The sequence below is a fragment of the Chelonoidis abingdonii genome, chromosome 3 (genome assembly GCF_003597395.2).
Source record: "Chelonoidis abingdonii isolate Lonesome George chromosome 3, CheloAbing_2.0, whole genome shotgun sequence".
NCBI lineage: Eukaryota > Metazoa > Chordata > Testudines > Testudinidae > Chelonoidis > Chelonoidis abingdonii.
In genome coordinates this window covers 99,249,729-99,272,796 of record NC_133771.1, presented here as the reverse complement: position 1 = coordinate 99,272,796, position 23,068 = coordinate 99,249,729, and the positions used below count along the sequence as shown (strand labels likewise).

Genomic DNA, 23,068 nt, shown 5'->3' with positions numbered 1-23,068 from the left:
TTGCAGAAGATAACGCTGCCTGCTTCTTGTTTACAAAGTCACTTGAAAGTGAGAACAGGTGTTCTCATGGCACTGTTGTAGCTGGCATCTCAAGATATTTACACACAGATGCACTAAAGATTCAAATGTCCTTCATGCTTCAACCCCCATTCCAGGGGACATGCATCCATGTGGATGCTCAATAAAATACCACAGTGTGGACCAGCGCATGTTATTTTCATTATGAGTCAGATGTCCAGCAGGAAGGTTGATTTTCTTTTTGGTGGTTTGGTTTCTGTAGTGTCCGCATTGGATGATGCTCTTTAAGATTCTGAAAGCATGCTCCACCTCGTCCTCTCAGATTTTGGAAGCACTTAGATATTAAACTTGGGTTGAGTGCTGTAGCTATCTTTAGAAATCTAACATTGGTACCATTTTTTGCATTTTGTGAAATCTGCAGTGAAAGTGTTCTAAAATGAACAACATGTGCTGGGTCATCATCTGAGACTGTATAACATAAGAATATATGGCAGAATGCAGGTAAAACAGAGCAGGGGACATACAATTTCCCCAGGGAGTTCAGTCACAAATTTAATTAACACATTTTTTTGTAACAAGCATCATCAGCATGCAAGCATGTCTCCTAGGAATGGTTGGCCAAAGCATGAAGGGTCATATGAATGTTTAGCATATCTAACACGTAAATACCTTGCAGTACCAGCTATAAAAGTGCCATGCAAGTGCCTGTTCTCACTTTCTGGTGACATTGTAAATAAGAAGAGGGTGGCATTGTCTCTTGTAAATGTAAACAAACTTGTTAGCTTTAGCGATTGGCTGAACAAGAAGTAGGACTGAGTGGACTTGTAGGCTCTGAAGTTTTACATTGTTTTGTTTTTGAGTGCAGTTATGTAACAAAAAAGATCTACATTTGTAAGTTGCACTTTCATGACAGAGATTGCACTACAGTACTTGTACGAGGTGAATTGAAAAATACTATTTGTTTGATAATCAAAAATAATATACACTTTGATTTCAATTTCAACACAATACAATGTATATGAAAATATAGAAAAACATCCAAAATATTTAATAAATTTCAACTGGTATTCTATTGTTTAACAGTGTGATTAAAACTGCGATTAATCACAATTTTTTTAATCGCGATGAATTTCTTTGAGTTAATCGCATGAGTTAACTGCGATTAATCAACAGCCCTAATTTTTTTTTATTTCACTGGCACTTATTCCAGTGCCACCGAGCAAATCCTAGTGTGCAATTTGCCTTCTAGGCCAGTTCTTCCTTTTTTGAACTATTCATGTCCCTCGTCTTATCATGCAAAGCCTGTGAGCACACTCCTGTGCTATTGTCTGAAAGTGAGCACTGGCATCTTCAACACAGAATGCCATGAAGCTGCATTGTGGGGTATCAGCTGTGTTAGTCTGGGACGGATGTACACCTCTACCCTGATATAACGTGACCTGATATAACATGAATTCAGATATAAAATGGTAAAGCAGCGCTCCGGGGGAGGGGGCAGGGCTGCATGCTCTGGCGGCTCAAAGCAAGTTCGATATAACGTGGTTTCACCTATAACGCAGTAAGATTTTTGGGCTTCCAAGGACAGCGTTATATCAGGGTAGAGATGTACATGGACACCAGCTCTGTTTGGTTCTATTTAGACTGCATGTTTTTGGGCGGCTTTTATAGCCTATTTCTATTGTCAGACAGTTTGTAAACGAGTATGACTAGGAAGGAAGGAAAGGAAAATGATTTGTACACAACTGCCTGTGTTTTGAGTCTTGTGCAGCATGGAGCACATTGCTGGCACTTAAATAATAAACATAATAGATATTTAGAATACAAATAAAAATTCAGGTTGATGGAATTCTCTCATCATAATCCACAAAATCAATCGGTTCCTGTGAACAACTTGCTGGTGAAGGCTAACAAATACCTTGGAACTGCACAGATGTAACTAAGACTTGTGAGGTTTCCTTATATGATCAAAAATGTTAAATATGTGGGGATGAATCTCTGCATTCATTATTGAAATCTGTGCTGTAGTCCACAATTCAACAAACTTTATGGGCACCACACAGGAGCAGCCATATTCAGATTAGATCCCTGAATGTTTATATTGTCAGAGAAGAAAGTATGTCCTCCTTTGCTTTTGCACAGTGTCTAACACGATTGTACCCTCACCCTGATTGGAGCCAATAGGTGCTACTACAACATAAATAACAAACAAATATCTGCCTCTGATACCTAGTACTACAGAGGAAGGCCACCTCTCTTCTCTCTCTGCATAGACACAATGGTGCATATCCTCAGGTCCAGCTGAGCTGCATTCAGTGCAAAAATGGAGAAAGGAGACTGCATAGGTGGCTTTAAGTCACCTTTATGCACCCTTTATAGCTGGCATAAACTAGGCAGCCTTAAAGATGCTTTAATTTTGGTCAGGCTGTCCATAGCTCCAAGGGTTTATTTCAGCAGCCTCGGAGCACTGCATGTAGGAATGCCCAAACCATACTCCCACTCTACTAGGAACCTTCCTTGCAATTGGATGCCAGGGAAGGGGGATGACGTTGGAGTTTCTAAGGCAGCTCTGCACAACCTGAAGATTTCCTCAAAATGGATTAATCTAGTCCAATGTATTTAGCTAATTCCTGCAAGTGATGAAATTATACATACTTTGAAGAGTGGGATTTGATTAACCATATATGTCCAGAAAACATACCGCCTTGTGCTGTGATCCTGGAAGATTTCAGAAACTAAGCAGCACTGGGATGGATAGGGGACCTCCAAGGAAGTGCTCAATGCTGCTGGAAGTGGTGTTGCTGATTCAATAGATGGTGCTCTTTCCTCTAGTTCAGTGCTGAGCCTAGAACCCAACATGGTGTTAAGGGGAACTGTGATGTTTTCATATAAGTTACAAAATTTAGGTCTTGATCACTTGTGGTCAATAATAAGCCCATGGTTTGTGCATGATTTCAGTTTAGGCAAGGGGAATGTAATTGCCCAGTCAGAATTTGATCTGCATAGTAATCCTTATTGGCAAACCACATTCTGAGTTGAGCAACTACTCCCCTGCAGTTTAAACTGAACTCACTATTCTTTTTCATGTTTCTTCCTGCACAGTTGTGTTGTGTTTCTGTGCACTGTTAAACAGCTGCTACATTCCAACCCAGAGATGGTTGTATTTCACTGACAGCATATTTGGCAATATGTGCATATCCTTTACCTACTTCACAGGGGTTCTGAGGGGTGTTGATTGTTTGTAAAACAAAGAAATCTTCTTGGCCACACACGGTAGTGTGAAGTTTAGCTATTTTAAAATTATTTTTCCTTTGAATCCTATGGGGTTAATATTTGGGTGACCAGATGTCCCGATTTTATAGGGACAGTCCCGATATTTGGGGCTTTTTCTTATATAGGCTCCTATTACCCCCCACCCCCATCCCGATTTTTCACACTCGCTGTCTGGTCACCTAATTAATATTACTGTTCTCCAGTAGACAAGAGCCACGGGAAAACTAAAAATACAAATAAAGCTTTAAAGCAGCCTAAAGTAGTCTTCTGTTATCATTTCAGGGATGCAATATCCACTAAGTATTATCTTAAAAAGTGCTACAAGCTAGTCAAACTGCAATTTGATTAAACTGAAATTTGAATTTGTCACTCCACTAGCTAATGATCTGCCCACTTTAACAGAGCTAAAGGCAAGGCATTGCTCCAGGATACTCATGTGTGTGCTCCTGGCCTGCCTCTGCAATATGCAGCATAAGGCTGTTGCCACATGCTGTCAAAGATGGTTAAACATTGCAGGTAGAAATTCTACAGAACCTTGATCAAATACTGTACAGTGAGAGGGAAACATTACATGTCTTTGACTGTCAGTGGGACATGACAATATGCCTTCTCTGGGTTTATTGGAAACAACATCAGCTTACATACTGATTTCTGTCTGTTAGTGCAAAGAAATCACCTACATTCTAGCAAGAAAGCAGTACTGCCATAAAACAGAATTCAGTTTTAATGGTTCATCATATTTTTCTTTGTCTCAGCTACATGCTTTAAAATTTATATTGGCTTTTTTTTCTATAGCTCCAGTGTTCCTTCCACTCAGTGTTAGCAGGCTCCGTAAATGCAATCAACTACTCTTGAAGAAGGAACACTGAGAGCATAAAGAGAATGGGATAATATCTCAGCCAGAGGGCTCCATATGTTGATGACAATGTATAGTACACTGAGAAAGAAATAGGATTAGAATTGTTCTAAGTACCTATAAGCCACACAGAGTGCAAGGAAGGAAATAACATTTTCTAAATGTACAACATGATGCTCAAAGTGCAGGTGAAAAATCTTTGAGCACACACAGATGGGAAGCTGAAGCTGGGCTGGAATGGGAGCTATGCACTACTGTAATTTTAATCTGTTAAAATCCCCCCAGAAACTAGCATGCTTCACAAAGGGACAAGTTCTGAGCATCCTCCCAGTATGAGGTCCACAACCAGTAAAGGAGTAAATACCAGACCCACATAAATAATAATGGCTGCTCGTTCATCAGCAGATTTCCTTTTAAAAAAGCAATTACAAGATTTAGTTAAATGTTTCCATTACAGTTTGAATGGGTATTAGTGTTGAACTGATGTTGCCTAGTTATGTTTAGTTCTCTCCTTCAGTACAAATGATTGGAAGAGAAAAGGGACAAAGAAAATGATGCCGTCTTGCAAGTCATCACATGCCGTACTTTCACCTAATGAGCTTGTGATATTAAACAAACCCCCAGAGTTACACCTTTGCATTGCAGTGAGGCAAGATTCACCTGGGCAATAATGAATCTGTGACTTGCTTTCTGCTTGGCACTAGTACAGGTGATGTTTGTAAATCATTGCCGTGTTGCAGTCTAAGGATGAGCAGGGACTTCAGTGTAAATTTGCTCCAGTCTTGTGCTTTTGCTGACTTTTCTTTTCCACTCAACCCCAAAATGTATCAGCTTGTATTTCTAGGCAGTGGAGGGAACTGTCACTAGCACAGAATAGTCAAAATATACCATCCTAGTTAAACTGATTTCAAAAGCAACATGCCAGTAAAATAAAGAAAGCAGAAGTGAGGAGAGCAAAGAAAGTAGAGGGACACTTCAAAGAATAGATGCTCTACTGAGAGAAATGCTAACTATGTTTGCTGCATAATATGTTTCTAAACCTCTGATAAACTTAGCTAAAATCACCGGGCCAAATCCTCTGTCAGATTTTACTCAGGACTTGTCTACACATATAGCACTGCACTGGTGTACTGTAGCACTTGGTGAAGATGCTACCTACACCAACAAGGAGCTTCTCCCATTGGTGTGGTTAATCCACCTCCCTGAGAGGTGGTAGCTATGTTGATGGGAGAAACCCTCCTGTTGACATAGCACTGTCAACACCAGGAGTTTGGTGTAGACTGTAGTATAGACCAAGTCTCAGTCTGCCTGAGGGAGGGTTAGTAAAATCCATATCAGGACATCAGTCTTATTAAAACAAATATGACACATGGTATCCCACCACAAGAAATCATTATGTTGCAAAAAAGGCTAATGTTAGTGGGTAAGTGCAGAACTTGAATTCAGTCTATCAAGAAAGGCTTCTGCCTAACCTGAATTTTTAAGACATGTAATCTTTCAGTTTAATAATCCTTTAATATCTGCCTAGCACTCCATAGACTATCTCAGAAGTTAAGTACTTACATATACATGGGCTGTAGCTGTAAATGAGATGTCTTCTGTGGACCTTGATAGCCATAAGAGTCAAATCCACCTATGAAATCAACTGAAAGAGGGGAAAATTGCTTTCATTAGCAATATCCTTTCAGAAGAGATAGGCACTATCATTCAAGAACAAACTTCCACACAGATTACTTTGGACAGACCCCCTAATAATCTATCTACTAAAATTGGTGACTAATTGTATAGAGGGTGGGTGAGTGGGATAAATGGGGGAAGAGAAGAAGTGTCTTTAGAGGCAGAAAATGAGGAATTTATAAAATCCATCTACACCAGAGAGAATTATGCATCACTCTTTTCTCAAGCAGACCACCTTATTGAAGTATAAAATTACATTTTATCTGGATATTACAAATGCTGCAAACCATTTATTTAGGCATGGATGCAATGCAACTGACTGTGATTATTGTGTCAAGCTCACTGACATACTCTGGTTCAGTGGTCCGCAGAGAAAGCATATCGATCCTATTCTGTTTGAGAGACAGAAGTTGCTCTGATTCCCTGCTTTGACATTAGGGTTGAAATGCAGAGACAGAGCCTTAGAACAATTTGTCTGAGCATTAGAGATGGGACTTCACAGATCTAAGGATACTCCAAATACAGTAGAGGTCTATGAGCGGGGGTTATTTTCTAATTCATACCATTGCCTACCTATGTTTATTTATTTTATATCATTTCTGGGACAATACAGTCACATCTGAGTCAAAGATTCCCAGTTTCCCATACTCAAGCACTTTCTTTTAAATGGTGAAATATGAGGTCTTTGTATCTTACTTAACTGTAGCCCTCATATATATTTGGATGCTATCTCCATGAAATAGTCTAACCTACATATTGTATACTAGAGCGGTATGAATAACTGGATCTACTTCAACAGGAGAGATTGAGAGATACCCACCCCAGAATAGCTCATAGTCTGGTGGTTAGACCCTGCTCCAGAGTGAGGATTTGAACTTGCATCTCCCACATCCCAGGTGAGTGCCCTAACCATTGGGCTATTAGGTAAAAAGGAATCACTTCCCATCATCCTCATTTTGTTAATGGAGCCTAAATCCTCTTGTGACTCTAGCCTGCAATATCAGAGAGATTTGACATTTAGATAAACTATTTTGGCATTTCCAATTTTTTTAGTTTCAACTGAAACAATTCACCAAAATCTACATGAATTCATGAAATGGTTTGAGCCAAATCTTCATTTTTCAGCAAAATAAATTTCAGCCAAAAATTTTCACCTAGCTCTAGTGTACACCACTTTGATGTTACTTAGCAAGAGAGAAGGCAAAGCTGGAAAGTTCAGATCTGGAACTGTATTTCCCCTAAGTACTGGGATGTCCCTGAGCAAACTGTGATTCTGAAGGTAACTGTGATTCTGTGATTCAGAAAGTAGCAGATTACTCTCTAATACAGGGAAGTCCCTTCTGATATGAATGCAATAATAAAATTAGAGTTTATATGTCATTCCTTTTATAATTCACAAATATGAATTTGAGATCTTTCACAGTGGACAACTTAAATACTGCATCTCACAACACATCATTATGAAGAGCTTTCTCTCTAGGATAAACATTTACATATAATCATACTTAAACATACATATATCCACTTTCCAAAAACTCAACTATCCTATTCATAGGACCATACCCTTACCTCTAGCCATGCAGGACCTGGGCACGAACTCACCAGCTCTTAGGAAACTCCAACTAGTACAGACAGGACCAGCGCTAGGGGTTTTAGTGCCCTAGGTGCACAGCCATTTCGCCGCCCTGCGCACTGGTCCCGCGGCTCCGGTGGAGCTGCCACAGTTGTGCCTGCGGGAGGTCCACCGGAGCTGCGGGAGCAACGGACCGTCCACAGGAATGCCTGCGGCAGCTCCCCTGGAGCCGCGGGAACAAGGGGACCTTCTGCAGGCATGACTGCGGCAGGTCAACCGGAGCCGCCTGCCGCCCCCCGTGGCAAAATGCCTCCCCCCAATAATCCTGGCACCCTAGGAGATTGCCTAGGCTGCCTAAATGGAAGCGCCGGCCCTGAGTACAGAACACTACAGCACAGCTCCTTAGGAACACAGGCTAGTGTGAATACATCAGGCCTATCCTTTACTCTCTATGCTGGCGTCCCATAGAAAATTGATTCAAGTTAAAGGTCTTGAGCCTTATCTTCTAGGTGCCCAATGGTCTAGGCCTAGGATCGGCAACTTTTGGCATGCAGCCCATCAGGGAAATCCACTGGCGGGCCGGAATGGTTTGTTTACCTGCAGCGTCCACAGGTTCGGCCGATTATAGCTCCCACTGGCTGCGGTTTGCCGTTCCAGGCGAATGGGAGCTGTGGGAAGTGGCAGTCAGCATATCCCTTGGCCCACGCTGCTTCCCGCAGCCCCCATTGGCCTGGAACAGTGAACCGTGGACAGTGGGAGCTGCAATCGACCCAAACCAGTGGACACTGCAGGTCAACAAACCATCCCGGTCCGCCAGCGGATTTCCCTGACGAGCCGTGTGCCAAAGGTTGCCGATCCCTGGTTTAGGCCCAGTGTATCTATAAGATCACTTAAAGTTCTGGAAAAAGGCCTTGGTCGACAGCTTTGCTCCTCTGGCATAATGGTGCTTTCACCCATAAGGGTAAAGCTCATCTGTACAAGGGACAAAAGTTTCTTGAGGGTTGGTCCAAGACAGTGCAATGAACTCCCCCAAGAACTAAGGACCATCTCAAACCTCACCATCTTCCACTTCAAGAGTAAGGCAAACTTCTTCATTTTGCCTTCTCCTACATAAACACATAATAGTATGTACATTAAAAAACAAATCAAAGCAACAACTTCCCCCCCCCCCGCCAACACCCAAATCCCTATCAAAACAAAACACTCTACTGCATTCACAATTCTTCTTTTGGTGAGAGGATGAGAGAAAGGATGAACTACATGCCACAGATGTTAGTTGCATTGTTTAATGCGCTTAGATACTATGGTGATGGGGGTAGAATAAGAAGCAGTATAGACTAGAACGTAAGTAATCCCACTGAAATTAATGGAACTACTTATTAAGTGAGGTGCTATTCAGCATGAGCAGAGCCAGCCCCATCTAGCCCATAATTAAGACCATTTATACTGCAAAAAGGAGTCACAAAGACTATAGCTTCTGCAACTTAAATGGATTTTAGTGTGGATTACAGAGCTCTATGTTCACACTGCCCTGTCTTCTATTGTAGCCCATTCAATTGATATGTAGCGCACCTTATGTATGTGTCAAGTATCAGAGGGGTAGCTGTGTTAGTCTGAATCTGTAAAAGCAGCAGAGAATCCTGTGGCACCTTATAGACTAACAGACGTTTTGGATCATGAGCTTTCGTGGGTGAATACCCACTTCGTCAGATGGTCTGTTAGTCTATAAGGTGCCACAGGATTCTCTGCTGATTTTATGCATGTGTGACTTCCTACTTATACCTGTTAAGGCACACATCTGCACTCCCCTTACATCAGCTCCATATACTGCAACCATTAACACAATACACTACAAATGAGGTTCCTAGATGCAGCCCTTGCACAGTGAATATAATCCTCCTCCCGGAGTATACAGTCACAATGCTAACTTTGTGACATAATTATTTCCATGGGAAGAGTCACATGTAATAAACACAGGATTGAGATTTAAGAAGGACATGAATGAGCTCTTATCCAAACACAGATACATTCAAAGATAAGGGTGCCACAGGCCTTTGCTGGTTCATCTTGTAGTGAATTGCTGTTTGTATAAATGTTCTCTTTTTCAGCCTTGACCTTCTGAACAAAGAATTCAGAAAACAAGCTGTCTGGGCTAGATTGTCCATTGTTTTAAATCAGCATAGCTCCACTAGATCTATGCCAATTTAAGTCAGCTGGGGGGACCTGTCCCTCTATATAGTGTGTGTGTGTGTTTTCAGATATATGTGGTAACATAAAGTTGTACCCTGTAAGTAATGACAAAATGACTCTGTCACAGGCAGGGATGCTCTGTTTTGAAGACACAAGAAGAAATATTTTGAGGGATTTTCTAGGTTCTTTCCCAGAAAGCTAAACCAAAATGTTCAGAACCAAATTCCCAGCAATAAAAGGAGTTTGTGTGGGCTCAGGAAAAAAATGTGTGCCTATTATCTCCGCATGGCCTTGTGCCCCTGTCTTTTGCCCTGTTGCACAAAGGAAACGCAGGGTGTAAACAGGCCAGCTTACAAAGTGATATAAACAAGATGGGCCTATAGAGACAGCTCTGTTTTAAGCAGACAGTACAGACTCCCCAGTTGTATATCCAGATGATGGTAGGGGAGAGAATATGATTGTGACCTTGTTAAAGGAATACAATGGCTCCTTATGTACAACAACAGTGCTGCAAGTGAACTAGGAATGGTGGGTAATATGCTATTAATTCTTTTGCAGAGAATGCCTATAATTTCTTTGCAGCACATTTTCTTCATCATAGCAGCATCTCAGTTAGCTCTGCAAAGCCTGTGGTGCCCAGACTGTGCTAAAAGCTCCCTATGGATTTTGAGTTAGTTCCTCAAAGTATGCAAAATGCTGCCCTTTCTGCTGGGCATTTTATCCTGGCTGTGCCTGAAAGGTCACTAAAAGTGTCATACTACAGATACACTCCTGGTAGCAGTAACATGAGATGAATAAAATAAGCCTCATTAGCTGAATCATTACAGATGTTTCAATTCCTAACCTTATCCATCAAACACATTTTTGCCTACTGTATTTTACTTTTATCTTGTATATCATCATTACCAAACTCAGGTCTTTAATCATGTTTTGCCTTCATAAACACACACACACAATCCCACTCACATACCATATCAACAGATGAGATATACTGAGAGGCTTGCCTGAAATCTGGTAATGGAACATTTAACAATGAAAGCAGCAGAGAATCCTGTGGCACCTTATAGACTAACAGACGTTTTGGAGAGTGAGCTTTCGTGGGTGAATACCCACTTCGTCAGACGCAGGTATTCACCCACAGGATTCTCTGCTGCTTTTACAGATCCAGACTAACACGGCTACCCCTCTGACATTTAACAATGAATAGCTCACTTTCATTTTGTGAGTCTGAATCTCTTTCTTGCCTTGCTGATACTAACCTGCTCCTTGGTTATAAGGTCAGGTTTACAAAAGCACCATAAACTATTTCTAGGATATAACTGGGGAAGTCATGTAATTAAAATTGGTTATGGCTCAAAATAATGGACATGTTTTCTAGTAATACACCCACTAAAGACCTAATCTTGTAATCCTGGCACATGGTCATAACTCCCATTGAAGTCAATAGGAGCTTTGAATTTGTCTCAGTCTGTAGGATGGGATCATAAGTCTGAATTCGGTATTCAACTTCAGTTGCTGGACATTTGTTGGTGTGCAAAGAGCCTATTAAGCTGGGATGTGTATATCTGAACAGAAGGGGCCCCATTTATATAAAAGAGTGAGGAGTTTCTACCAAGACCAGCAGGGAGGAGCAAAGACATAAGCAGATAGAGAAGTAGGCAGGAAATAAATAATGTGGTATAATGTAGCAAAATGATGCTCATGCAGAAAAAAGGGAAGAATATTAAAAGAAAACTCAGGTGACCGGACGTCCTACTCCAGCAAATAATACAAATAGCTTCAGTAGAGCTATGGCAATTTATACCAGCTTAGGATCTGATCCAAGAAGTTTAACAAGCACAGTTAGGAGCATGAGCCTATAGAAATAACACTGACATTATGGTGTTCGTCAAATTTAGTAGGGCCGTAAAATTCAGTACAGATTAAATATGAAAGGATACAAACTCTTGAGAGGAGGAGCGGGGACGGGTGGGTTGGGAAATAGACATACATGTTAAAAAAATCATTCTTATCAAAACAAAATACCCCACTGTACACACAATTCTCCCCCTGGAGAGAAGCTGTAAGAGAATGGACCATACGTGACAAATGTCAGTCACATTACTCAATGCACTGTTGGAAGGCTCTAAGCTACCACAGTCATGAGGGTGGTATATGAACCTATCTAGACTAGAGTAGGATACCGGATGTAGTTGAGAGCTGTGCAAAAATGCTGAATTTTACAAACCTTGACACAATTTAGAAATGATTAATGGTGTGAAATTAGGGCCAATTTTATTAAATTTGAAATTAAAGCAGAAAATCAGAAGTCTGGCTTAAAAAAAATAAAATCTATAAGCTAGGAGGAAGATTCTCATGCTCTTGCAGGCTACCATTGCCATCTGGCCTCCAGCTAAGCTGTCTTATGATGGCATGATACTCACTGCCTGCCAAACCTACCCTAGTCTTACCCTTTGTGTACTGTGATCATGGCTGTTACACACTGTTCAGCAGATAGGCAGAGGTTTGCTCTAATACAAATCTTCAATAAAGTTTTCTTACAATGATAATCGAATGCCATAGGCTTTGTTTTGTGGATATAGCAATTAAGACCCACAGAAGAGGATAGCAGAAAAGTGGCAGGGACAAAGAACGTATCTGCCAGCTTGTGAAGCTGTGCCATTACCAGTGAGACATTATAGCAAAAGACTGAAACGACATAAGAGTTCCAAAGGGTTAGCAGAAGGAAATTCTCTAGCCATATTTCTCTGCTCTGGTTTTGATGTGCTCTCATTATTGCAATTCCATTCCCTTTCACAGCAATGGAAACCGTTCTTTGGCAGTCCCTTCTGGTAGCTCATGAATTTCCAGGTTTTCCAGCAGATCCTTATACCACTTAATTTGTTCTTTGAGACAATTCTCTGCAGGGCCCTCTCTGATCCCTGCTGATCCCTGGCCAGCTCTTCCCTCACTCCATCTGGTATAAGCTAAAATCAGCAAAATCAGATTGTCAGAATTTTGTGTCATCACATCCCAATCAAGCTCCTTCCTCCATTCTGTTAAATGTCTCCACTCCCACTAAAATAATTTTAAAAACATATTTTATGTTTTCTCTTTAAGTATATCTTAGACAGGCCTGGAACTTCCAGAACAATTTCCATTTGCTCTCCAATTTTTGTGCATGCGAACATTTCCAATGTGTCCCTGAGATATTTTTAAATGGATAAAATATTTCTAAATTAGCTAAGGATTCCATAAATTTTGCCCAGTGCCATCTAGAGATAATGCAGGTTAAATAGGATATCAGGGCACTAATAAAAGGACTTCTTAGGAGGAATTTGCTATAGGTCACAAGGGCTAAGCTGGTGATAAGCAAAGAGCAGACTGGGGCCATGCTACCACAATTATTATTTATTATTTATATTATTGTAGCACCTAGAGCCCCAATCCTGGCCCAAGTCTCCATTGTGCTAGGCACTGTATAAACATGGAACAAAAAAAAGTCCCTGCCTCAAAGATCTTACAATCTAAATATAAGCCAAGAGACAAGAGATGGATAAAGCCACAGGGCAGAGTAACAATATTGGTCAGCATGATGGGCCGTGGTCTCTGCACATCAACAGCGTAATGAATGTCAAGTTTTTTGTAGGCCTAACTGCAGAGGAGAGTTTTAAGGAGGATAACAAGTTAGTTCTGTGGATATTTATGGGAAGCACTTCCGAAGTGAGAGACAGCAGGCAGAAATCACAAAGGTGGAAGATGGAGGCTGGCATCATGGGGCAATCAGAGGTAGGAACTGACATATCAATGACAAATGAGAAATGACACAATACAAATAAATAAACATAATGAGAATTAATAAACATAACAAAGAAGAGAACTGAGCCCTGAATGTGTGAAGACTAACAAGGCAAGGTTAATGAAGAGCCATCCAAAAATTTAAAAGGAAAAGGCAAAAGTAATAAGAAATGGAAGTGAAATACTAATGGACTAGAGAAAATGTAGCACAAAGATATGCGCCAGATAGGGTCTAGGAACACCCAGGACACTACAAAAAATCCAGTTTGACTCCTACAATGGAGAAAACACCAAACTGGACAGAATACAAGAATGCCAGCCAGTGCAAGTGAGCAGACACACCTTGAAAAGTATCAGAGGGGTAGCCATGTTAGTCTGGATCTGTAAAAGCAACAAAGAATCCTGTGGCACCTTATAGACTAACAGACGTTTTGGAGCATGAGCTTTCGTGGGTGAATACCCACTTCGTCAGATGCATCCCATGTATTCACCCACAAAAGCTCATGCTGCAAAACGTCTGTTAGTCTATAAGGTGCCACAGGATTCTTTGCTGCTTTTACACCTTGAAAAGTACAGCTCAATAGCTTTGGACCCCCAAACAAGGGATTTTGGAGCTTAGCTGTTCATATCAAACCTGCTTTAAAGAGTACCAGACGAATGATAATGCTTTTCAGTTGAACTTGTTTGGGGCAGTTGTGACAAACTATACACTGCACTGAGTTAATCATATATGCACATTCTCATTAGGTAGTCCAGTCAATGTAGACACAACTCAAAATCTCTTTAAACATAGCAGTTTGAATTAAGACTGGATATCAAACTATCTGCTATTAGAGAAATACTGTACAGCATCCAGTATGATGTAAATCTGTATATGATGAATGGTTAACCTGAGTGTCTAGTCAGAACTGCAAAACTCCTTTGTTACTAACCCATTTCTGTTATGGACTTGATAAAGTTGTGCAGAGCGTTGTTATCTTGATCTCCAGTCTTGAGTTTCTCCTCCAAGAACAATTACATCTGAGAGTAGCAGAGTAAGATTTTTGAAAGGGTTTGGGTGTAAAATTCATCTCTCTTTATAGAAAGGAGATTAACTTTGCATGCTCCCTGCATCTTTTCCAGTGCAATTTGCTTCTAAGGTGGCTTTTTATACTAGTGGAATCAATATAATATTTTAAGCAGCCTTATTTAAAAACACTTTTCATTTAATAAGATTCAGCAATGGATGATGAATGAAAAAAATACAATAATGTAAGGCAGATACATCCCCTTGGCTACTGTGATTCATTGATTGTATTAAACAGTATTCCATCGTGATGAGCCACCAAAATGGAAATGTTACTTCTTTCAAGCCCTAATGTTATTTAGATATTTTTGAAACTCGAGCTTGACAATCCCCATAGGAGGCAGTGAGGGATGTGGGGGGACAGGCAGGCAAGACAGTGAGGAAGAAGGGAAATTAACATCTATGATGCCAGAGACAGGACCATATTCCCCCCCCTCCCCTCATGATTTTATTTATTTATATATGTGGTTTCATATCACATCCCAATCTCTTAGGGACTCCTTTAACATCAACTTCATTCGTTAGGAAGGCAGCAATCCATAGCCAATTTTCCTTTCATGTCAAGCTTGTTCACGTATAAACCCAGCCCTTTTGTTGGAAGCATTTGCAATTAATCCCGAAAACAAAGAAAATGCAAATCTTACAGTCTACCCTAACCAACCCTTCTGACTCAAGGCCCTGACCACCATCTATTATACACTAAAATGAATTGAAATTCCCACTTTGAACCTAACTTCATTTTCTAGTGATAATAGGCATGGATTCCCAGAAGCACTCTGTGCATCATAGTAACATCCTAATTCCTTTCCTGGTAAATGCTTTAAATAAGATTTTAGCACCAAAGGAAATTAACCTTTAAATTAATTGTAATTCTAAAATGCCATCGCCAATTTTGTCTTCAGCCTAATTACTTGCTATTATTTAAACAAACTGCCCCTCCTCTGAGCTTTCACTTTGTTTCTCTCTCGGCAACACAGTGCCAGCTGATCATAGCTAAGGCAGCGTGACTGTCTGTGTAGGTCCGTAAACACCTGGATAGTGTAGTTCAATTTACATGTCAAACACAACTAGTTTTTGTTTTTCTGTCTGCTATTTATATACTCCCACTCTTGCAGTTAAGGCTACTTCCGAGATATTTCCAGTGTGTACTTTAGAACAAGTGGCTGAACCTTGTGGGATTCAGGGTGTTTACATCTCGCTGCTGGAGGAATGAGATAGTAAAAGCCAACCCTCTCTGTTTTTATTAGAGGCCACAACTGAAAGTAATGAAGTGGGAATCAGCTGTTGGTACTTTCAACAGGCTGAAGCTGTACAGACTTCCCAGTAAATTTCCTACATGCTCATTACTCCCAGTGGTAGTTTGGTTTCCCAAGCCAGCTTGTTGTAGGATGAAATGTGTCAGACAGTGTCATGGGATTTCAGAAGCTCCATTCTGTGTATGTTTGCATCAGCATCCTGACAACTGAAAAACATCCCATTGTTTCCCCCCTCTCCCTCTTTGGCTTTGCTTGCGTTATGTAGCAGTCACAGCACTAAATGAAACAAGTACACAGAAAAGTTTCTAGCCAGTCAGTGGCTGTACATTTGGGAGTGCACTTGGGCCAAAGCACTTTGACAAATTTCAAATATATCTTTAGTCTCTCAGCCTCAGTCTGCTCATACAATGCACAAATAGCTTGTTGAACAGGTGAGAGAACAGGTGCCTGCATGTGGGGGGGTTCTCATACTTGTGTTTCAAGCATTGGTTTATAGCTGTATTTATTGAGAGTTTTTTTAATGCCTCAAAGAGCCATTCATGGGGCCAAAATAACTCAGGAGTCAGGCTTCCCAGGATATTTCAAGGTATTTATTGAGAGTTTTTTTTTTTTAATGCATCAAAGAGCCATTCATGGGGCCAAAATAACGCAGGAGTCAGGCTTCCCAGGATATTTCAAGGTATTTATTGAGAGTTTTTTTTTTTAATGCATCAAAGAGCCATTCATGGGGCCAAAATAACGCAGGAGTCAGGCTTCCCAGGATATTTCAAGGTATTTATTGAGAGTTTTTTTTTTTAATGCATCAAAGAGCCATTCATGGGGCCAAAATAACGCAGGAGTCAGGCTCCCAGGATATTTCAAGGTATTTATTGAGAGTTTTTTTTTTTAATGCATCAAAGAGCCATTCATGGGGCCAAAATAACGCAGGAGTCAGGCTTCCCAGGATATTTCAGTTCTTAGGTGGTAGATTTCTTTTGCATTACTCTGATCTGAGAAATGACTTCCTGAGGCAAAAAATATAAGCACAAATATGAATACTGAGATAAACGGTACTACTGGAAAGGGCACAGTTCTAGCGGAGACTTTCCCTATTCTCCTAGCCTCAAATCTCCCAATTCACACACATCAGAGAGAAGCAGGGAGGAAGAGCGACAGATTTGCAGTTTAACATTTATTACATGTTTCTTTGTGTTTGTACTGTACTTTCAGAGCTTTTTAAGCAGAGACTTAGGCACAGTACTAATTCTCAATAATGCCTCACTAATCATACGGTGGGAGGCATTTGGCACAGAAATAAAGTAATGTACAATAACACCTTGGACTTTTATAGGCTCTTTCATCCAAGGAGCTCAAAGCTATGAAGGCTTGCCAACACATCTGAGACGTATGTTAGTATGACTATTGTTTTGTTTTCACTCACCTGGTCTGTAATTATGCTGGGGTGTTCTTTTTATTAATGACTGGGAAACTGTTTTCATGATGTTGCCTAGCACCCCAAGCACTTATATATTATTATCTCTAATTTAAATATGGGAAACAGGTATGGACAGGTTAAATGACTTGCCCAAGGTCACAAAAAAGTCTATGTCAGAGCCAAAAATAAAACATGGGAGTCCTGGCTCCCAATCCTGTGCATTAGCCACATCTCTTAAAACTAACCAAATAAAATTCTCTTTTCCCACCTATGTGAAATCATCGTGGTACTTATCAGTCCATGGCTGGTACCCCAGAGCACCTCATTCTTTAACATTACAAATATCATTGATTTATGGGGGTTGTAGGATGAGCTAAGAGGTGAAAACATTATCTAAAAGTTGCATCTGTGACATTGTATTCTGGGATATCTTCAGTGAATCAGGAACTACCAAGAGGTTTTCACAGAGGGGAGTAAAGAAATTAAAAAAGGTTACTTAGAACTTATTTCTGTGCCAAATATCCCTAAATGCCTGGCTTGATGGATATTCAGCATGGAAAGCTGTCATTTTTGCCTTGCATTTCACCTTGAAATAACAAAAGAGGGAACAAGTTCTTAACAGGCAGTGATGTGGCACGGTAAGGTGAGAAGCCACAGTTACTATAGTTTAGATTCACCCCTGCTAGTACCAGGTGATGCAAAGTAGACCTGCCTGTGCTCCAGGAGTACTCACCCTGGACAGATAATAGTTCTACTGCTGCCTTCTTTGAGGGTGTGTTACAAAGGGAGAGGTTAGCTTTAGTTTGTAGCTGCGGCGACACAGGTGCCTCGGTGATGGATGGTGCTATATGGGGATGCACTGCACTGGCACATCCCCCTGCCATCTCAGCAGCACCTCCTCCCTAGTCAGTGCTGCCCACCTTTGGGCTCCACTGCAGGGTCGTCCTTAGGATTTATGGTGCCCTAGGCGGGATTATTAAACTGGTGCCCCTGTGCCTGTCTTGATTTCAGCAACACAAACATAAGCTTACACTATTGGAAAACTTGCCACATGCATGTTATTAAAACCAGTTTAACTTAATTAATCACATTGTAATGCCGATGGACTAGCACTAAAGAGGTAGCACTATAGAAAAAATTCTGATTTGACAGAATGATACAAATATAATTTTTTTAATTTGTCAACATTTTATTGGAAATTTATATGAAGAGGTATTGAAACAAGGATTTGTTTTTAATTAAAAGCAATCTTTCTGGCTTTTTTGGCTGCAAAATCAGTAATAATGTCATCTATGACAAAGACAAAGTGATGTGTCTTGTTTGATTGCAAGAATAGCAAGACCAGTCAAGTGTTCCTGACTCCTTGTAGAGCGGAGATAGTTTTTAATGAGCTTTAGTTTTGAGAAACTCCGTTCTCCTGATGCTACTGTTACAGGAATTGTCAGTAGAATACGAGTGGCAATGTACACATTAGGATATATGTCAACAAGTTTGCTGGTATGAGTAAACTGTACAATGTCCATCATCGATTTTGCATGTGGCAACATTGATGACAGTGTACTCAATTCTTCATACAGTTCAAGTCCATTTAAATCAAAACGATCGCCGTGCTTCAGGAGGCTCTCTAGGTCAGGGGTCCCCAACGTGGTGCCGCAAGGGTGCCATGGCGCCCACAGGGGCCTCTCAGTGCACCTGCGTACTGGCTGGCTTGGACGAGCATCTGCTGAAATGCCAGCGAAATTCGGCAGCATTTCGGCAGCGATGCCTCTGGATGACACGCAGCTTGCACCCGCGATAAGCAGCGTCATCCAGAGGCGTCGCCGCTGAAATGCCGCCGAAATTTCGGCGGCATTTGCGGATGCTCGTCCACTGCCATGGTCCTTTGTCTGGTGACCGCCAGACGAAAAAGGTTGGGGACCACTGCTCTAGGTTCTTGCACTTTGTCATTAGTTGCTCTTGTTTTCCTATTTCGTTGAATTTAGTCCTGCTCAGCCCACCTACAGCTGAGTGAATGGAACCCCAGGCCGACAGCGGGTTGAGTGGCTCAGCCAGGGTCTCAGCCTGCTCGCCTGCTCAGCCTGCTGCCAGCCTGGGGTTCCTTGGGGGTCCCCAGGCCAGCAGTGGGTGCTGAGTGGGGCCAGTGGCTGGGACCCCCCTGGTGGCAATGGGGCAGCAGCCGGAACCCCAGAGCAGCGGCGGGCTGAGCGGCTCAGCCCGCCGCTGCATGCCATCAAAAATCAGCTCGCGTGCCACCTTTGGCACGTGTGCCGTAGGTTGCCGACCCCTGCTCTATACACATTAGTAAGGAGATGAGCATATTACAGTTGTTGGAGGGCTCTATTTAGCAGTAACAGGGCTATAGGAAAGTCAGTCAACATTTTTTGTTTCTCTGATGAAAACTGGCCCACTCCCTTCCCCATACCAAACTTGTCACAAATAATTGTCAACAACTTAATTTTCTGTTTTTGGCTAAGATATTGATTTTTTTTAAAAAATATATTGAAATTGAATTCAGGATTGTTAGCAAGCATTTTTGGCAAACAAATTTGTTAAATGACAATCTAAATGGCAACACAGTACTGCTTTCATGCTTGGCTCCCCCCCCAGCCTGCTGGTCCAACAGCTGCAGTAGAGGAGGAGATAGGTGGAAAACTGCAGGACCCAAAATCCACCTCTTGGGGTGCAGAGTGGCAACAGCAGCAGCAAACCCTCAGGTCTCCGATCACATGCCAATGGGCACCACGCCAGCCCAACAGACCATGGTGAAGTTAGCACAGCATCTGATCTCAGGGACGGGCACCCATGGAGCCACAGCAGCTCATCCTGCCCTGTGCAGCTCCTCCCTGGATGAGATGGATCACTGCCAGCCAGGGGAGAGACGCGCTCCCAGCTAGGTGACCAGATCCAGATGTCCTGATTTTATAGGGCCAGTCCGATATTTGGGGCTTTGTCTTATATAGGTACCAATTACCCCCACCTAGGGTGACCAGACAGCAAAGTGTGAAAAATGGGGGGTTGGGGGGAATAGGAGCCTATATAAGAAAAAGACCCAAAAATCGGGACTGTCCCTATAAAATCGGGACATCTGGTCACCACAGGTGAGTTCCTTCCCCCACCCCTTCCCAGAGACCCCAGCAGCCAATCCCCTCCCTCAGACTGTGCTGCATTCGGCTCTCTAGGACCCAGCAGCCCTGCTCTTACATGTTTCACTCCTTCCCGTCTGTCTGGGCTCCCAGCAGAGTGGTGCCCCCAGACCTAGTGGTGCCCTAGGCGGCTGCCTGTTCTGCCTATGGCTAAGGACGGCCCTGCTCGACTGCCCCCCTCACCACTCCTCGTCCACCAGCAGAGGAGAGTGTGAATCTGTTGAAAGTTGGTGTGGGTGCATTCCAGTTAAGCAGCCAGGTTCCTTGTTTAATTTCCTGCAGTATAAAAATCCCAGGAGGATGTTGTTTTATTGGTGCCATTCCTGTTTTTTTTCACTAAGTATCTGAATATTTAATAACATTTTTGAAAATACATTGAATTTTCTTTACAGAAGGCCACTAACAGCTTATAGCAGGGAGCCAAACTGCTACTGAGCAAAAACACATTAAATGAACATTTCAAAGTATTAAAAATAGTTTGTAATCTTTTAAAAATGTAGCCCTAATAAGATTTCAGAAAACAAATGGGAAGCTCTGGTAAGTTTACAGCTGTTGAATGCAGACAAGCAATGATAGCTGTCGACATTTTCATGGTTTATTTTTTTAATTGCTGCACTAATAATGCTAATGAAGTTAGAATGACAATCACTGAGTCATACCAATGGCAATAGGGAAAATGATGGAGAGGAGTAATGGGAGGCCCAGCTAGGGGACTCAGGCCCTCCCCTCTTTCCAGATCTAGACCTCCAGGGGAATCCCTCTCAGAAGCACCAGGCTTCCAAATTTCAAGTCTCCCTCCCTACTGGGGCACATGAAACAGGAGGCAGAGCAGGTCCCACAGAAGCAACAGGGGCTTATTCAGCCACAGCCAAGAGCAGCATTAGGAAGGCAGGGGGTGAGGCACCTTCACAGCCCTGGGACATTGGGGATGACAGCAGGGTGTTTATCACCATTAAAATGCTGGCCATTCTTTTCTGTCTGCTGATTGGTTGTTTGTCCCCCATCGCCTTCTACCCTACTCTCCTACTGTCTCCCTGCTGCCAGCCTTACTCTTCCTGCCCTGGATGTTTCTCCTCACAAATTCTCCTTCCCTTCCTTCCTTTTTCCCATGCTCTCAACCCCTTCTAATACTTCGCTTCACCACAGCCTCCGTTCCCATCACACCACAAATAAAAAAGAACATGGAATTAACAAGAAGTATGTCCATTATACTGGCCAGGATTAGGCAAGCTAAAAGCCAGAGCTTTTCCTTTTGGCTACAATGCCCACCTTATGCTCCACTTTCTCCCTACACCTAATTTCCTTCCCCCATTATTCTTTCTATTATTTCTCTGCTTTTATCTGGCACCGCTTTCATGCTTGTGGCACTGATGGCAGGGGCCAACCAAAAGCCTGAAATTATGGACATAACTGTGAAGATCTGAGAAGCCTTGAAAAGACCTGAGTGTTAAGTCAAATGCTCTAAGTTAAGTAAATCAGGTGCCCATCACAAGCTTGATCACTTGGCTTTCATGTTGCTGTGACCCTAAGACCCCTTTTATGCTAACCGGCAAAGGACACACCCAACAGACTGTTGTCAGAATATTCAGCCAAACAGTGTCTTGTAAGGTATCACATAAAAACTGGTGACACTCTGCTCATTACTGTCACTGTGTGATGTATGTAAAGCATGTGTATAAAGAGTTATATATGGGTTCTGGAAATATGGTCTTAAAATATGTTGTGGAGGCAGCTGATAAAGAAGCCTGCCCCAGAAAAAGGATTGTGGATTTACCTGTCTGCACATATCAAGTGAACAGGGAAAGAGAAAACCACTTGGGTAGATCACAAGCAAAGTACAATAGAAGTACATTTGCATTTAAGGTAAACAAAGTGATCAAGCCAATCGAGAAAGAAAATTGCCCAGAGGGTGAAGAAGGCACCAACACTCCAGAGAGCAAGAAGTAGGGCAGAGGAACTTTGTCTGGACTTACTTTTCAAGGGATATATTTCAAAGGTTTTCTGGACTGCCAAAGGGGAAAAAGGGGATTCCCAAAGGGACCAGGACTCTTGAAATCTGTGAAACGGTAGATCCTCCCAAGAACGTGGGTTGAGGATGCTGAGAACTGACTGTAGATGAGAAAGTTCCTGAAACCAGGATTGTAATCTGTAAAATTTTACGCAGTAGAAAATAGGTTGTATTTTGTTTTATTTGTAACCATTTTCTGTTTCTATTATCTCTGCTTAGTATCACTGAATTCTCTGTTCTTTATTAATAAATTTATTCCTGGCTTATAAATTCATCTCACTGCTGGTATACTAAAGTAAGGTGTGCAGCCTCAGCGGAGCCAACAGCCCGATGTGTGTTCTCTCTCTTCAGAGACAGTGGATTTGGTAATTTCTGTAAGAGCAAGAGGAACGGGACACTGCAGAGAGATGTCTCTAGGGAACTCGGGAACTGGAGTTCACTGAATGTTAGCTGCAAGGCAAGCTAGACTGGCAGAGTCTCAAGGAGTTTGCTGGTGAGGCAGGCAGACTGGTGTGCAAGACAGCTGCCACAAAATTTAAGCTCCAGCAAAGCTCTCTCTTTCTGCGGCAGAGGGGCCTACGGTTCTGAGTGCCCCAAAAGACTGTCACGGTTGCATCTCATTTCCTTACCCTTTGTCTGCAGCTTGTTTTTTAAAAATCAATTTGGTCTGTGAGTATTTTGGGGCAAGGACAATGTTTGTACAAGAGCCAGCACAATAGGGCCTTGGTCTTGATTGTAGTCTTTAGGCACCACCTGAATATAATAAATAAATAAGAAACAGCCAACAGGAAGAAGATATAGATCTATATAACGATGCAAT

General features: G+C 41.9%; 1 protein-coding gene across 2 annotated transcripts in view; it reads right to left on the bottom strand.

Moving 5' to 3' along the window:
- NKAIN2 (sodium/potassium transporting ATPase interacting 2) overlaps positions 1–23,068 on the bottom strand; it is an 809,225-nt gene that overhangs the window by 5,229 nt on the left and 780,928 nt on the right. Inside the window, exons 6-7 of one of the 2 annotated variants that reach the window (XM_032793396.2) lie at positions 5,708–5,789; positions 2,717–2,860 (exon numbers count right to left, since the gene is read on the bottom strand). In XM_032793396.2, the coding sequence (XP_032649287.1) occupies positions 2,717–2,860; positions 5,708–5,789 (226 nt within the window). The remainder of the gene's footprint in view (positions 1–2,716; positions 2,861–5,707; positions 5,790–23,068) is intronic. The other variant, XM_032793397.2, reaches the window with a different exon arrangement.